The 18,263-nt window shown below is 42.8% G+C and overlaps 1 protein-coding gene across 3 annotated transcripts in view; it reads left to right on the top strand.

The window, feature by feature from the left end:
- Positions 1-18,263, top strand: part of Dym (dymeclin) — a 262,686-nt gene that overhangs the window by 77,367 nt on the left and 167,056 nt on the right. For all 3 annotated transcript variants that reach the window (XM_052155709.1, XM_052155710.1, XM_052155711.1), the window contains 2 exons: positions 11,207-11,389; positions 15,945-16,123. In XM_052155709.1, coding sequence (XP_052011669.1) covers positions 11,207-11,389; positions 15,945-16,123 — 362 coding nt within the window. The remainder of the gene's footprint in view (positions 1-11,206; positions 11,390-15,944; positions 16,124-18,263) is intronic.

Raw genomic sequence — 18,263 nt, 5'->3', positions numbered from 1 at the left:
GGTATGTAAATGCTAACATTAAGCAATTCACTTAAGATTTGAGAGTGAAAAACTTATTTGTAGATTCTAAATTGATTCTTTCTGGGTATGAGTATTACTAAAGTTAATTATTCTTTACATCTTTTAGTATATGAAATTAGTATGTTAATTGTTTATAGCAAAATCATAAATAGTTCAGACTTCAATCTTGATTTTTATTTGGCAAAAATAAAGAATTTCATATACATATTTTTACATATCACAAAAATTAATCTGTAAAAATTGAAAATTGAAAGCCTTGCTATTTTCCTATTTACTATAATTAAAAACAATGATGGATTTTAGTGTTGCACGGTAACTAAACCACCGTGAAGAAGGATATTTGCTCTAAGGGGACCATGTCTTGGACAGTTTTGCATGCCACAGTTTTGCAGTACAACAGCTGGGGACAGAAGGAAAACCAAGAGTCTAGACATAGCCAGGCAGGTGTGGTGCTTTGCCTTGTGGATTCAGTGTATACTGTATTGTTTTCTTTTCTTAGTGGAAAGGCTTTTTTTATTTTTAAAGATTTATTTATATATGTAAGTACAGTGTTGCTTTCTTCAGACATACCAGAAGAGGGCATCATATCCCATAACAGATGGTTGTGAGCCACCATGTGGTTGCTGGGAATTAAACTCAGGACCTCTTGAAGAGCAGTCAGTGCTCTTAACCATTGAGCCATTTCTCCAACCCCCAGTGGAAAAAACTTTTAAGTGGGGATGCTTCAGTGGCAGTTTCAAGACAAGCTTTCCTGTGCAGTCCTGGTTGTCTTGGAATTTACTCTGTACTGTATATCAGGCTGACTGTGAACTCAGACATCCACCTGCTTCTGCCTCCTTAGTGCTATGATTAAACACATGGGCCACCACACATAGGAAAAGACATTTGTAAGTGTATGAACAAGAGTATAGATGATTAGCATTTAGCTCAATTAATTATCATAAAATCAGCATGCAGAGTTAAGTTAAATGGTTCTAGTGTAACCAGAATCTTTTCTTACCCCTTTTCCTAATGATTTTTCTTTCCACCAGCAGAGAAATCATAATCTCTACTTACAAGTGGTAGCCTGTTTTCACTGCACACACACCAAGAGATGGGTTTCATCATCGTGTCTATTGAGTCCCCCTTCTCCCCCCAGTGATCTGCTCTTGCAGATTAGTTGTGTCTGTGTGAACAGTGTTCCTGTCTGTGACACCCGTGTCCTTGAGAATAGATACATTTAACTTAGAACTTCAAAATGGTATCAACAATAGATTCATTTTTCTCTTTTGAAGACTTCTTTGGCCGGGAGGTGGTGGCACACGCCTGTAATCCCAGCACTCTGGGAGGCAGAGGCAGGCGGATTTCTGAGTTCGAGGCCAGCCTGGTCTACAGAGTGAGTTCCAGGACAGCCAGGGCTATATAGAGAAACCCTGTCTTGAAAAAAAAAATCCAAAAAAAAAAAAAAAAAAAAAAAGACTTCTTTGTTTATATGTCTGTGGGGGCTTATGATTTGTGGATGTGGGTACCCACAGAGGCTAGAAGAGTGTCAAATCTAGAACTGGAATTCTAGTTACTTGTGAGCTGTGTGGGGTTCAGAAGTGGTCTCTGGTTCCTGGGAGAGCAGTAAGACCTCTTAACTGCTGAGCCATCTCTCCAACCCCAGATTTGTTTTTTGTTTTTGTTTTTTTTTTAATTTTATTTATTTTTTTTAGTTAACTTAAATTCTTTTTACTTTTTGCTAGCTTAATTTTACTTTCAGAGCTTATTTGGAAGACCCAAGGACTATAATTAAAAAAAAAAAAAAAACAAACCAACAACAACACTGGGAACCTTCCTTAATTTGGCCTTAGGAACAGAAGGAAACACACTGTAGCTTTTCTTTATTTTCCTGGTAAAGAGAATTTTTTCTTTTTCTTTTTGCCAACAGGAAAATGCAATTCCATTAAGGTTCTTGGTCATAGATCAGAGGCTTGGGTCTACAAGAAATGAGCTTTTGGAAGAAGTTCGGTCCAATATCATGGGCCAGTTCAAACTACAATGTAGGCAGTGGCAAGCTGCCCCCTCCGCCCTCTGAGGAAAGGCAGCTGTGAGTGCAAGTTAGTAGAGACAGGAAGGTGGGCGGGCGACTGAGTGAGTGAGTGAGTGAGTGTGTGTGTGTGTATGTGTGTGTGTGTGAGTATGCAGAGTGTGTGTGTGTGTGTGTGTGCGCACTCGCGTATGTATGTGTGTGTGTATATATGTGAGTGTGTGTGCATGTATGTGTGTACATATGTGAGAGTGTGTGTGATTGTGAGTGTGTGAGTATGCAGAGTATGTGTGCGCGTGGAGAGAGGGAGAAAGAGAGAGTGAGCGCATATGCGTGTCTGTGTGTGTGTGTGTGTGTGTGTGTGTCTGTGTCTGTGTCTGTGTGTTTCCCTCTATAAGAAGCTCCCAGATTCCTGGGAACTTTGAAAGGGTGAAGGGGACATAAGAAGCCATCCTGAAAAGGAATCTGTTTTGCTTGTGTAGTTCATCCAGGGAAAGGCTGCCCCAGTTTCTCCTGGTAATGAGGATGAAACCCAGAAGCAGCACTTAGGTTGTATCTTGAAGAGCCTTTAGGGGTTATGTTTGTTGTGGGTTGAATTTTCTTTCTTTCTTTCTTTTTTTCTTTCTTTCTTTCTTTCTTTCTTTCTTTCTTTCTTTCTTTCTTTCTTTCTTTCTTTCTTTCTTCTCTCTCTCTCTCTCTCTCTCTCTCTCTCTCTCTCTCTCTCTCTCTCTCTCTCTCTCCCTCCCTCCCTCCCTCCCTCCCTCCCTCCCTCCCTCCCTCCCTCCCTTCCTTCCTTCCTTCCTTCCTCCCCCCCCTCTCAGTTTTATTTATTTATTATATGTGAGTACACTGTAGCTGTCTTCAGACACACCAGAAGAGGGTGTCAGATCTCATTACCGATGGTTGTAAGCCACCATGTGGCTGCTGGGATTTGAACTCAGGACCTCCGGAAGAGCAGTCAGTGCTCTTAACCACTGAGCCATCTTTCCAGCCCTGTTGGCTGAATTTTCTAATTGTGTTTTTTCTCTGTCTACAATCCTGGTACAAACAGTGATGAACACACTTGTGAACAGTCTTAGGCAGACTCTGGGTGGGCGGGAGTAACATAAATTTCACAGATATGTCACAGATAAACAACCAGCTCCAAAGGGGAAATTTGCTTCTAATTTTATTTTTTTAATTTTTTTACTATTAAAGTTTTTTTTTAATGTGCCAACTATATCAACTTTATTCAGAAGCTCATGTGAAACAGCAGGATAAATTTATATTTTTTTTTGTTTTTTAACACACTGTTTATATTGAATCTTTGAGAATTTCACATCATGCATCCTGATCACGCTTATTTTCCAATCAACCCTTCCATGTCTGTCTCCATCCCCTTGTGACCACCCTCTTCCCCTAAAAAGTGTAAAATAAAAGTTTAAAAAAAAAAACATGTCCAATATGTGTTATCTGTGTACTCACTGGAGCATGGTCAGCCTCTCAGTAGCCTGCCCTTCAGTAGAACTGAGTGGTTCCCTCCCACACTCCTGTCAGAAGCCGTCAGTTGTGGAGCGCCAACTTCAGTATCCTATCACTCATTTAAAGGTTCTCTTCAATGGCTTCCTGTTTAGGTTGCTACATTTTTTGGGGGAGTGGGAGCTATTAAAGTCTTTTAAATCACATGTGTCTGTCTGTCTGTCTGTCTGTCTGTCTGTCTGTCTGTAAGGCTTCTTGGCAATAAGCATAGGCAATAACATCACCGAGCCCTATATTTCCTACAAGGATTTAATTTTCTCATCTGTGTCATGAATCATACCAGGAAATGTTTTGAGTACATTAAACTTGTGATATGTAGTCGTCAGTTAGTTGGTAAGTTTTACCCAAATTTTCCAGTGAGAGCTGTTCCTGTCTTCCCTGATCCTCTGCAAACGCTCCCTGTAGTAAACAGGGGGAGCTGCCAGGGGAGCGTCAGCTTTCAGTGTCCTGACACCAGGAATGAAAACAAGCTCCCCTCACACCGCTCTGGGAACTTCTGAACTTAGGGGGAGGGTGTGTACTGCCTTCATAATAATATTCAAAATTCAATACTAAATCCATTGAAATGAACTACAGGATAAGTTAGAGAGACTAAGAGAGATGACTTCAGTCAGTCACCCCAGTTCAGTCCCAAGCACCCACGTCAGCTGTCTCACAGATACCTCTAACACTTGCTCTAGATGACCCAACATCTGACCCCAGGGGCAGCTGCACACATGTGCACACAATCATATGCTGATAAACACTTGTAAACTTAAATCTTTTAGAGATTAGAAATTTGTGATTTGTATGTTTATAATTTGATAAGGAATTACATATCATGTTTATATCTGTATAAAATTTAGCTTTATTTATGTATGTCAGTATTTTGCCTGCAAGCATGTATGTAGTAAGAAGAGCTGTCTTCTGTTGGTAATGTTTTTACCTCCAAAATCATCAGTCAGATTCCCTGCCTTTCCCTCTGTGTTAGAGTTTCTATTGCTGTGATGAAACACCATGACCAAAAATCAAGTTGGAAAGGGTTTGAATATCACTGTTCATCACTGAAGGAAGTCAGGACAAGAACTCAAGCAGGGCAGCAACCTGGGGACAGGAACTGATGCAGAGGGAGTGCTGCTTACTGGCTCGCTCAGCCTGCGTTCTAATAGAACACACGACCACCAGCCCAAGGACGGCACTGCCCACAGTGAGCTGGGCCCTCCCCATCAATCACTATTTAAGAAAATCCTCACAGACTTGCTCCAGCCTCATCTTACGGAGGCATTCACACTCAGTTGAGGCTCCTGCTTTCAAGTAACTTTAGCTTGTACGTCAAGTTTACATAAGACTAGCCACCATACCCTCCCTGATTCCATATCTGCCACGTCTTTCCCTCCTCCTTTCCCTGCCTCTCCTCCTCCCTTTTAAAGTTGTTTGTTTAAGTAAACAAGGGCTGTATTCGCAGTTCCGCTGTATATTGCATTACTTGTTCTGGGTGGGTGAGCAAGAGTTTCCCTCCTCCTGCATCTTCGCTGGTTTGTAATTGCTTGAGTTCTGTTAGAATACATCTGTTATAGGTGATACTCTAGCGAGCCAGCGAGTGGAAACTGCCTCCACTTGCACTCTTCTCTGTGACCTGGCATGACCAGGTCAGCACACTTGGGGGATTGACATATGGATATTTACAGTGTTCTAAAACAAATGCGACGTGTAATTGTTTACAAGTCTTGTTTTTGTGATTTTCCTTTTTCACTCAGTGATATTTGAATGAGGGTTTCTGTGCTCCACAGAAGGGTCTTAATTCTGTTGTTTTCTTTGTTTCTTTTTTTCTTCTTTTTTATTTTTTATTTTTGGTTTTTTCAAGACAGGGTTTGTCTGTATAGCCCTGACTGTCCTGGAGCTCACTCTGTAGACCAGGCTGGCCTCGAACTCAGAAATCCACCTGCCTCTGCCTCCCAAGTGCTGGGATTACAGGCATGCACCACAACTGCCTGGCTTGTTTTCATTTTTTTAACATAAAAAATTTTGAATGTATTTTCCCTCTCCCCAACTCTGTACCCACCCAACCTTATGTTAGCTCTCTACCCCTTCACAAAACCAAAAAAAAAAATTTAAAGCCAAAACACCCCCACACAAATAAAAATCAAAACAAAGGTACGACAAAACCAATAAGAAAAAAAAAAATAGCAAAACAAAATAAAAATGTCCTCAAATAAACCACTGAGTTAGTTTTGTGTTGGACTTGGCTTCTGGGTTTACCCTGGAGTGTGGTTGATGCACCCAGTGACACTCCATTAAAAGAAAGCTGATCTTCGCTTTGCCAGTGGGTGTCAATTACAGATAGCTTCTTGGTTAGAGTTAATACCGGATAATCTACTTCCCCTCTCAGTGCTGGGACCCTGTATGGCTTGAATCAGTGCAGGCCTGTGTGCACATATGTGTGAGTTCATACGTGCATCGGTCCTATTGTGTGGAAGACACCTTTCTTGGAGTTAGGTTATATTCCACCTCTGGCTCTTAGTATCTTTCCGCCCTTTCTCCTGCATGGCTCCTGAACGTTGAGGGGAAGAGCTTTGAAGACGACATCTCACATAAGACTGAGAGCTCTAAAGTTCGTCACACCCTGCACATTGTCTTGTGAGTCTGTGCAAGAAGCCTGTCTAGTGTGTGTTGAGTGAGGCACTATAGTACATCGTTAGGAGTCATGTTATTGTCATGTTCCTTTAGTGTAATAAGCGTGTTAGGTTTCCCCCTAGGCCCAGGACTTACCTAGCTCTTCCCGCATCAGCAATGCCAAACAGAGTCCCTTAGATCCAGTCAAAAAGGCTGGATACTTCAGCACATTTGCGCAACTGGTTGCATCAATACATCTTGCAGAAGTCATTATAGGTCACAGGGTTTGTAGCAGGGTGGTCTTCATGACTCTTCTACTGTAGCATATAGAGAACGTTCAGCCTTTAACACTCATCAGTAGGGGTGAAGCGTCTACAGTTAGGTACCAGCGTGTTTGATGACATAAATAAGTGCTGTCCTCAGCAATAGGGCCTTGCCATCTGCTTGTGGAGCAGAAAATAGCCTTGGCAATTGCCTGTGAAGCTGGGGGATCCCGCAGCACTCATCTGGTCAACTTGTCTCTGGCAGTGGAGATTTTACTTGGTAGCATAGGTGTCAGGAAGGCATAGTTGTCCCATTATCTGAAAACTTTATTTAGGTCACTTTCATATGTGTTTACGTTTCAGGGAGCTTCTACAGTAGTCAGTTCCCGTGTGGTTTCCCATAAGACCTTTAGTGTTAGTTGTCCCTCCCACATTCCTTCTTTCCCCTCCCTTCCATTCCCTCCCTATTTAATCTCCTTATTCTGAAGTCCCCTTTGTCTCTCCATTATTACTATATTGTTTCCCCTTCCTTGGAAGATATTCTCCTTCTCCCTGGGTCCTTACATGATACTTAACCTCTATGGTTATTTGATTATAGTACACATAGGGAAGCCTTAAAAGCTATCCACATATAAGAGAAAACATACAATGTTTGTCTTTTTGTTCGTCTGGGCTACCACACTCAGGATAATTTTTTTCCTAGTCCTGTAGATTTCATTTTTCTTTTTTCTTTTTTCTTTTTTTTTTAGATTTCATTTTTCTTAATAGCTAAATAATATTACACTGTGTAAATGTATCAGTTGATGAACACCTAGGTGTTCTCCAGTTTCTAGCCATGATGAAGAGAGCAGCAGTGACCATGGATGAGCAGCCATCTCTGTTCTTTGGATGAAGCTTTCTTTGTGTAGATGCCTAAGCGAGGCAGAGCCGGGTCTTGACTCAGACGGACCCCCGTCTTCCTGGGACCCGCACACTGGTTTCCGCAGCGCTGCCCCAGTGTGCAGTCCCACAGCAGTGGAGCTCTCCCACTCCCTGCGTCCTGGCCAGCATGTGCTCTGTGTTATTGATCTTGGCCCTTCTGACTGGCGTAAGATGAAATCTCAGAGTGGTTTTAATTTGCTTTTCCCTGATGGCTGAGGATGTTGAACGTTTCTTTTAAGTTCTTCTCAGTCATTTGAGTTTCATCTTTTGAGAACTGTTTAGATCTGTACTCCAGTTTTAATTGGGCTGTTTTCTTTATGTCTTTTTTTAAAAAGTTATTTATATAGTTTAGATATTAACCCCCCTTTTTTTGGATATGTAATTGGTAAAGATCTTTTCCAGTTCTGTTGCCTGCTGCTTTGTCCTTGGCTATACAGGAGCTTTTCGGTTTTATGAGGTCCCCTTACTAATTGTTGTTACTGGCTGTGCTATGGGTGTCCTGTGCCAACAAGTGCAAGCATGCTCCCCATTTTCTGTCAGGTTCAGGGTATCTGGTCTTTATGTTGCAGTCCTTGACCCATTTGGAGTTGAGTTCTGTGCAGGGTGATAGATGACAGCTTTATTCTCATTCTTCTGCATGCAGGCCTCCAGTTTGATCAGTGCCGTTTGTAGAAGATGCTCTTTTCTCCAGTATAGCTTTGACTTCTCTGTCACAAACCAAGTGCCTGTAGGTGTGTGAAATTATGTCTAGGTCTTCATTTTGATTCCATTGGGCAACAGGGGTCTTCTCTGATTCCAAATGAAGTTTTGACATTTGTTTTATCCATTTCTGTGGAGAATTATGTTGAAGCTTTGATGGTGATTGCATTGAATCTGTAGATTTAACCTGGGTCATTTCTTCCTCTATACTTATTATTGATACTTTTGGTCTTTTCAGAATGCCCCATATATTCTGGATATTGGTCTCTTACTGTGGTTAGTTAATATGTATGCATATTTTTAAAAACAATATTGGATGATATCTTTAAATATTTCTGTTCTTGCTGGGCATGCCATGTGTCTGTAATTTCAGCAGTCCAAATACTGAGACAGGGGGATTATGAATTCAAGACTGGGATGTGCTTCATGATGAGACCCTGTTTATAAAACCAAATAAAAAATTCTGTTCTCTTGGATCGTCTAATTATCACCTTTTTTTTTTTTTTTTGCTTTTTATTTATCCTTATTTTATATTTTCTTTCTTAATTTATATACTTTAGCATCATTTTATTATATTTGTTAAGAATTTTTCTGCTCATGTGTTACCCATATTGTAACTTCATGCTGTAGATCATTAAATTTAATTATTTATGTATTTAATTTTAACTGTATACTATTATTTTTTTATTGTTTTCATTTTGTTTCTTGTATAAGAAAAACCTTCCTTGCTAGGTGATGACCCATGGCTACAATCTTAGCATTAAAAAGCTGAGACCAGAGGATCATGCTTTTTCAAAGCTAGTTACACAGAGATATTCTGTCTCAAGACAAAGGACACATGGGACAACCTTTGTTTTGTTCTTTGAGACAGGCTGTTCCATAGCCCAAGCTGGCCTTGAACTGTTTTGATCCTCCTTTCCTGTGGATGCTTCCTGAAAGCTTAGTCACAGCTGGGGTCACTATGCCTGGTGTTGGTGTGGCTTGCACATGCATACTTCTTTAGCTAGTGAGTAAATGGTTATTTTAGTGTTCCAAGGACATTAAAAGGTTATATTCTTTGCTCAGTGGTTTGAAGTAATAGCATATGGTATGTTTAATTCACAAATCTGTGTTCTAAAATCAGTTCTTTTGATATTTTTGTCTACTCTACTGCAAAATCTATCCTTTTCTAGACGTCGATCGTGGCTTTACAGAAGTGTTGCTTTGAGAGCGGGAGCATCCTTGAGACAAGTCTCGGAGTGTTTGCTTTCCTGTGTTTCTGCGTGGTGATAGTTTATTTGTTTAAAGTTTAGATTCTCTTAGTGACTTTACACTTCTGCAATATTGTATCTTTTTATTCATAAAGGTTTCTACTTTAATTCAGATTTCCAGTGGTGTTCAGTCCAGTTCAGTATATGTCAGCCCAAACATCTTACATATTTTAGGCTCATTGCTGGACATTTTTTTACATTTATTTATTTATTTGTATATGTGTGTACCTGAATGTGGAGTTCAGGGGAAGACTCGTGAAAGTCAGTTCTGTCCACTGTGTGGGCCCTGGTGCTTAGACTCATTTACAAAGGTTTAAAGAAGCAGTACCAAAGTGTGACTCACACTCACCATGTGTTCAACAGTGACAGCCCACATAACCGGGCCACACACAACTGTAGGACTGCAAAGGATTGGAGAGATTTGCTGACAGCCACCCTAGAGCTTGGCTTCCTTAGTGGAGCCTGAGACTCAGCCTCAGGGTTATGGGTTCAAATCCCACACTGGGCTCCAATTGTAAAATAATATGAATTATGCTTGTCAGCATCTAGCTTCAAGTGAACGAGGACTCAAACTGTGATTTCCTTATTAGGCTTCACGATGGCTGGGGGATTGCCCCAGTCTATTCTCTAACCCTGGACTAGATGCTTCCTCAGCTGTGCTCCCCAAATACTTGCTGTTTGAACTTTCCCAGGTTATTTCTGCTCTAGCAGACTAGTGTTCTGGGGAGCCATTTCACTCAGGCACTTGCTGCTGGTCCAGCATAACCAACGGAGACCTCCTGTTCCTCTATCTTCTCTCCTCTGTGTTCTCCCTTCCTTTCTCCCTCCCTCCCCTTTATCTGCTGAGCCATCACACTGGCTGAGTATTCCTAAACATTGTATTTGTTACTCTTATAACTGGAATTAGGTCTCCTTTTCACTGCTTGTCACTTGTGTATGAGAAGGCTTTGAATGTAAGTGGATAGTTGTTGGCGTATGTTATTGTGCACAGCGAAGCAGTTCATAAAGACATTTTCATATACAGATATGTCATGGACTTGGACACCCTGTCCGTACTCCCTGTCTCCCCCGTCCCATTGTTCTTATCCATCCCCCGAAACAACCTCAGTTCCACTTCCACATCCCATACACGTATGTGATTTTTCTGTACCTTACAAAACTTGTCTTTCTGAGTCTGACTTTCCTAAAATGATGAACTGCACTTGGATCCGTTTATCTGCAAGTGATACTATTTTATTGTTCATGGCTGAGGAATACCACATTTTCTTTATTGACTGTTCTGTTGATTCTATGTCTTGACTCTTGAATATGGCTGTAAACAGATGTGTGAGTGCTTCTGACTTGCTGATTCAGTCCTTGGGTGTATACTCAGAAGTGACGTAGCTTGGCCATGCAGTGGTTTATATCCGTACTGATCTCCATAGGGGCCGGATTAATGCGCATTCCCACCAGCAGTTGATAAGGGCTTCAGCCCTGCCATATCCTTCACACCATTTTGCTGCTTCTTGTTTTCTTAATGGTAGCCATTCTGAGCGGCGTGAGGTGGAGCAAGGCATCTGGTTCTTGGTGGTAGAGCTGGTGCAGCATTCATTCGCTGGAAAATGCCTTGATAATGGGGTGATTGCCACAGAAACTTTTCCACTAGGGATATAATTAACATGTAATTTTACAGTGTTTAGTAGTTAAAAATGAAAAGAAACTGGTGAAAATAATTATAATGATAGCTTGAAGCTTATATGTTCCAAATATCTCATTTTAGCATAGAAACAATGTGAAAACACATGGTCATGGTGTGTGTGTACAATCATTAGAATCCTCAAATAATATACTTGTTTTGTTTTTAACTAAGAACATATTTCCAAGTGTTAAGCATAAATGTATAGAATGCTTACATTATTGGTGGCATAGCCCTAACTGTGTGTTTTCTTTCCAAGCTGGTCTCTGGACTGTCTTCACGCTAGGCGGGGCCGGAAGCAAAGCGACTGCCTCTCCAGAGCTTACCTCCCCACTGGCCAACCAGAGTCTCCTGCTGCTGCTGGTGCTGGTGAACCTGACGGATGCCCCAGACATACCAAACCCCTACAGACAAGCCGTCACGTCATTTAAGAACACGCAAGGTTCGTGGTGCTTTTCCCTTGGATGGCTTTTTTAATAAGCAGAGGCTTGTCGTCTCCATTCTGTTTATCTGCATGTAGTTTCTGAGATGAGTGTCAGAGACACTTGGAGTGTGTTTTCTCAGGCCGGCCAAATAAGTCTTAGAGGAACTCTGTGGTTCTTTATGTCTATTACATTTACATTTCTTTCCGAGACAATCATGATAGTCTGAGTTTCAATGCTAGGGACAAGAGGTAGCCTGTGAAATCTCTAAGACAGGCTGGTTTAACATTCTAAAGTCTGCATTTTAGTTAAAGTTTTATAGGACTAAATACTATAGCAGAAATCAGCAAACTTTTTTTTTGGTCCAGGAGCTTTGTGAGTTGTCTGTCTTGCAGTCTCCTTACCCTGCCTCTTGCCTGTAACGTAGGGAACAGGAGGGAGCAGTTGTGAGTCTGCCCTAGTAACTATTTCTTAGCGCAGGAAGGAGTGTATACTGGGGGCGGGGGGTGGGGGTGGGGTGTAGCTACTACCTCTAAAGCAGACTGTAAACAGTCAGTCCCCTGCTGATGGAACTGGGTGTTAGGAATGTACCCTGAAAGGAAGGCTCCTGGTGCTTGGATAGGTGCTGGTGCTTGGATGGCCAGGGTACAGCCAGCACAGTACAGGATGAAGATGAGAAAGAAGTGAAGTTCTTGGGAAGGATTGTGAAGGTGTCTGAGTCGTGGTACCTCTCTGCTTTTCCGACCTGTGTTAACTGCTCACAGTCAGAAGAGGACTGGGGTGCGAGGAGTCACACCTCTCTCACTTTTGAACAAAATGTGTTCATTTTGTTCATTTTGAACAAAATGAGTCCTCATCCATCTGTGCTTTGGTAATAAAGTACTACTAAGACTAGGTAATTTGTAAAGATGCAAATTTATTTCTCCATGTGCTAGAGACTGGGGTGTCGCTGAGCCCATCTCTACTTCTAAGGTGACTCCTTGAATGTGGATTTTTGCCTGGGAAGTGGGACAGAAGGGTAAAGAGTGACAGCTGCAGGGAGCCTACTTTATAAAGGCCAAGGAGCCTCTGACAAGGGGGGAGTGCGCATGCCCGAACCGCTTCCCACAAGTCCCGCTACTGTGTCTGCATCGGCAGCTAGGATTTTACATGCACCTGGGGGACCAGGCATTGAAGTCATAGTGCAGGTGGGGAGTAAGTTCAGTTCAGTGGCTAGAAATGGAAGCGTGCGTGTGGTTTTCTGCTCTGTTACTGTACTCGGTTTCTTGGTGACAGTGTTACTTCATGGCTAAGAAAGCTCGTTTTGGAGCTGACCTGACCTGGTCATTTTAGGGCGAGGTCTTTGGCAGTTTGTATAATTTCAGAAGTCCTCAAAGGTGGTGTCTGCAAATGGATATACAGCTATACAGCACTTTACATAAATACCAAGCAAGAGTAGAGTGTAAACCACAGCAAGGACGAGGACTCACTCTATGGTGTTTACCGATGTTGCTTTTGCCACTTAGGCCAAAGGCTCCTGTGCAGGTAGGACTGACCCCACTTGAGACTTCAGAATTGAACCATGTCTCAGATGATCCGTTTTTGGGAGACCGTTAAGGAGCACAGCAATTCTAGTTACTGACACCCGAGGCAGGTAGACTATAATCTCTGTCTCAGGTGGTTTTTAAGAAATTAAAGAGCTTTTACTGTAGTAAAAGAGCTTTTACTATAGATTCACCAGTCGTGGCTATTATCCTGAGAAGAATGTAATGTAGACGTGATCTGGGTTTGCTCAGGGTACTTGGAAAATGTTATTAAATCTCTCTGAGCTTCTATTTCATCATTTCTAAAGTTGGGCAGAATAATGGCTCAGCTGTTGTACAGATTAAATAAGGGATAATAGACATAAACCGTCCGTACAGTGGCTCCTTCCTGCCACTTGCTGGCTCCGCATGTGTAGATATTGTGGATGCTCACAGACAACATGTCAGTGAACTCGAGTATAGCATAGGTTGGAGAGCACTCGACTCTGCTCTCCTAAAGAACTGCAGTGTCCAGACGCCTCTCCTGTGAGTCCTGTAAAAATTATGTAATATTTGCATATTTGCTATATTACTGGCTTACATACAAATAGCAAGTTATGGCAGGAAGGGTTTATTCTAGGTCATGCGTGGTTCCCGGGTACAGTTCATTATGGCAGGAACTCTGGCAGAAGCAGCTTGAGAGACGGTTGCACTGGATCTGCAGTCTAGTCGCAGACACTGCTGGATGCTGTGCTCACCTAGTGTTACTGTGCTTTTATTTAGTCTGGGACCCCAGCCCGTGAAACGGGACTGCTAGTGTGTAAGGTTGTACCTCGGCTAACCGGATCTAGATAATCCCTCACAGACATGGTCAGCTCTGTTCTCGTGCTATTCTTAATTTCACGAGACTGACCATTACAACTCAAGCCTGGTCAGGCTGCAATGTTCTAGTTTAATTCCGCTGCTGTAATAAAGCACTCTGACCAAAACCAGCTGGAGAGGCTCTTTCAGGTCACAATTCATCACTAGGAAAGTCAGGACAGATACTCAAGACAGGAGCCGTGAAGCCATCATTGCATGCTAGCTTGTTCTCTGGCTAACTCTAGCTCACACCTTCCTGGGACCACCTGCATCAGTATAGTGCCACCCACAGTGGGCGGGGTTTCCCCATACCGGCCGCGCATTAGCCAGTCTGATCCAGGTCTCCAGGTACTTTATTCTCAGATAGCTCTGAGCTGCATCAAGTTGATAATTAAAGCTAGTTAGGATATGGGGTCTCTTATTGCAACTTAGATTTTTACTGCAGCGTCATGCAGTGGCCTCTCAGGGCCTCCTTGAAGGAACTTCATCCAGTCACAGTTCTCTGGAACTGAGTACAAGACTCCAGGACCCCGTCAGTGGGATATTCATGTTTACAAGTTTAGCACAGTGTGGCTAAGTTCTGCTGCCAGCTCAGGATAGAGCCCAGGTCTGTGACGACAGTTTCATCAGGCCTCGCACTGACACTAGGGAAACACTTCCTTGTCTGGTTGTTTCTGAGCAGAGGACTCCTTCAGTAGTGTTCTAAGTTGAAGTGCTCCTCTTTCAAATGAATCTGTGAGTTCACAAGTCGGAGGCTTTGAAGGTCTTGCCCTCAGGACAGCCTTCCTGCCGTCCAGTCCAGGTGGAGAGCAGGCACTGAGGTCTTTAACAGTTAGACATAATGTGCCCTCTGTGCTCTTGTCTGAACTTCAGACGGACTCACACACTTTCCTCCTCAAACTACATTTTCCTTTCCCTTTCCCTCCATCTTTTGCTCTCACTGTGGACCTGGATGAGAGCAGTGAGCAGTAACTTTGCACAACCTGGATGCTAATGTCTTGAAATCGTCTGTGTGAACACATGAATCTGTTATCTTTCCTTTCTGCATCACTCAGGTGCTTGCAATCACTGTGAAAACAGTAGAGGCTGAGTTCGCATCAACCTGTGCACAGCCAAGGCGCAGGTGTATGTGTGTGTGTGTGTGTGTGTGTGTGTGTGTGTGTCTGTCTCTGTGTGTGTCTGTGCATGCTCAAACACACATCCCTAGTTTCACAGGGTGGAGAGGCAGAACCGGGGCTGAGACACCAGCTTTGCTGAGATGACTACCGTCGCCCTGTCTCAGAGAATACACTGGGGAGTGATAGAGGTAGGGTTAGGGTTAATGCTTTCTGACTTCCACATGCATGTGCACATACACGCGCACACTCCTGCAAACACATGTGCGCATGCACTCATACCCACACAACTAAACTAATTACTCAATTAATTAAATCTAACTTCACTCAGGTTCTCAAGATGACTGAGTTATGATTTATACGTTTTTTAAAAAAGATTTATTTATTGCATATAAGTACACTGTAGCTGTCTTCAGACACACCAGAAGATCTGATTACAGATGGTTGTGAGCAACCATGTGGTTGCTGGGATTTGAACTCAGGACCTCTGAAAGAGCAGTCAGTGCTCTTAACAGCTGAGACATCTTTCCTGCCCTGATTTATACTTTTTATCATTTAGAAACTTTACTAAATTTCTTAGCAATTGTAGAACTATTTTTAAATTTTTAGGTTTTTTGAAAGAGTGATTGTATTTATTTTTAAATGTATGTATATATGTATGTATATCTGCCTTAGTTGTGGGGATGGGCTTGTGTGCCTGCAGGTGCTCATGGGATCCAGCAGGTATCTTGGGGCTGGACTTACACGGTGTGAGCCACCTGAGCCCAGCATAAGGAGGCGAACTCAGGTCGTCTGGAAGAGTAGTTTGAAGTTTAAACACTGAGCCTTCTCTCCAACACCTTACATTTTTTTTTCTATTAACTAAAAGAGTTAGAGAAGTTTTACAGTAGTTGCCTTAGTTTGTGTTTCATATATTGATTTTTCTTTTATGTTGATATTTTAGCTCTTTTTCTTAAAAACAGATGAATAATAGTTTTAGTAAGTGCTTCAGCTATGGTTTACTGTTTGAAGTGCCGTAACTATTATGTGTAAATACACAACTCGGAGTTCTCATGCGCTCTCTTTATACATTTTCATGCCGATTTTCTGTATTTCAGACAGCAGTCCGTTCCCATCATCAATTCCGCATACCTTCCAGATTAACTTTAACAGTTTGTACACAGCCCTGTGTGAACAGCAGACGTCTGACCAGGCCACGCTGCTCCTGTACACTCTGCTCCATCAGAACAGCAATGTCAGGACGTACATGCTGGCGCGGACAGACATGGAGAATCTCGTAAGTATGGAGAGAAACGTGCTGTGTGTGCTTGCGGCTTTGCAGAGGGATGCATTTTCCTTCCCAAGAAGGCCAGGGTGCGCCCCTGGTGGCCTTTCAGCGTTCAGGTGGTGCTGGAGAGACTGATGGGAGATGTCCCCAGACTGAGGTAGAACTGAGTGAGCAGCCTAGGTCTGAGTGACAGAGCCCCTGTCCTTGAGGTGCTGAGCAGCCACCTGCTGCCCAGGGCTCCACCTGACCAGGTTCTCCAAGTAGTATCCTGCAGCCCTCGAGGACATCTTTATTTCTTCTTGTTCCTTCCGCCTAATGAAGGCTGTTCACCGGTCCGTTGGTCATGACTGCCACACAGCCCTGCTGACAGCGATGAAAGTCAGGGTGACTGTTCCAGATTAGCTTCCCGAGGCTCCGTCCTCCTCACAGCCTCCAAGCCAGGGCCTCTGAACGCCTTGCTGCACTGTTAAGTCATTTTAGGGCCCTGGCCAGACACCACTTACAGGTCCACTCGGTGAAGAAAATCTGTTCCACAGTCTGTCTTGGTGGGCAAATCTCCTTCAGGCAACCGTGGCTTTCCATTGAAGCTAATATTTACATCCGTGTTGTAGTAAAGGGAAAAGTAAGCTGCCATGCTAGCGTGTGCTTGTAGCTAGCGTGTGCTTGCAGCTAGCGTGTGCCTGAGATACCATGACCTCTCACCACACTCAGCGACACACATGTGGTCATTTCTAATGATCCAGCAGCTGGCTGACACAACAGAATGTCCCCTCAGATGGAACAAAGCACTACCAGATATTTGTTAGCTTCTTTATTGGTTTTAAATCCTATGTAAATGCTGAAGAAGCATAAAATATGGTAATTTTTATCATAGTGGCATCAAGAACAAAAGGTGTGATGAACTAAAATCTGTCTCCACACCAGAAAGGAATAGAAACCGTGGTAAGTCCTCATCCTGAGGAGAGCTGTGATTCCTGGTGGGTGTGGGAATCACAGAGACAGTTGTTCGTGTGAGGAATTATGGGGAGATTTTGGCAGTGAGCAGGATGTCTGGGGCATGGCTTGAGGGCTCCTGTGGTGCAGATGGTGGCTTGTGGGTTGAGGGAACAGCCATCTCCAGTTGGAGAACCCACACTGGTAAAAGTCTACAACAGCAGTTCTCAGCCTGTGGGTCACAACCCTTTTGGGGGTTGAGAAATTCTTTCATAGGGATCACATATCAGATATCTTACATATCAGATATTTCTGTTACAATTCATAACAGTAGAGAAATTATAGTTATGAATAACAACAAAATATTTTTATGGTTGGAGCAATGTATTAAAGGGTCATGACATTAGTAAGGTTGAGAGCCACTGGTCTACAGGGTTGCATTTGGGGCTTCTTAAAAGCAAAAAGAAGGATTTTGATAATTTCCTAGCTCATATCCTTATCTTTCCAGTTCTCTTTCTTCTATAGTAAATATTATTTGAGGCTGTTACCTGTATATATTGGTGCAAGTAGGAATTGATTCTGCTGATCTCATTTTTAAATAGTTCACAGCTCCTTTATTCTATAGACTCTGATATTCAGAAGTTGATATTTCATCTCCATATTTTTCTCAGATACGTTGTATATAGAGTTTTGCAAGGACGAGGCTCAATCTGCCACTCTCCAGTGTAGGCCCTTTCTAGTGGCATATTCGGTGATTCCATTCATCTGAAACATCACAATGGCGACAGCCATAGAGACAGTTGTGTCTCTGATCACTAGGTGACTGTTACAGTCTGTCCTAGTTAGAGTGACCATTGCTGTGATAGAACACAATGACCAAAAGCAACTGGGGAGGAAAGGGTTATTTCACTTACCCTTCCAGGTGACAGTCCACCCCTGAAGGAAGTCAAGACAGGAACTCAAACAGGGCAGGAGCCTGGAGGCAGGAGCTGATGCAGAGGTCATGGAGGAGTGCTGCTTACTGGCTTGCTTTCTTATAGAACCCAGGACCACTGGTCCCTGCCCCATCAATCACTAATTAATTAGAAGATGCCCTGTAGGCTTGCCTGCAGCTTCATCTTACGGAGGCATTTTCTTAGTTGAGGCTTCCTCATCTCTGATGACTATAGCTTGTGTCAAGTTGATGTAAAATTAGCCACCACATTAAATGCTGTCC

This window comes from Apodemus sylvaticus, chromosome 13 (assembly GCF_947179515.1).
Source record: "Apodemus sylvaticus chromosome 13, mApoSyl1.1, whole genome shotgun sequence".
In the NCBI taxonomy this organism is placed as follows: Eukaryota; Metazoa; Chordata; class Mammalia; order Rodentia; family Muridae; genus Apodemus; species Apodemus sylvaticus.
This window is presented reverse-complemented; position numbering and strand designations above follow the sequence as displayed.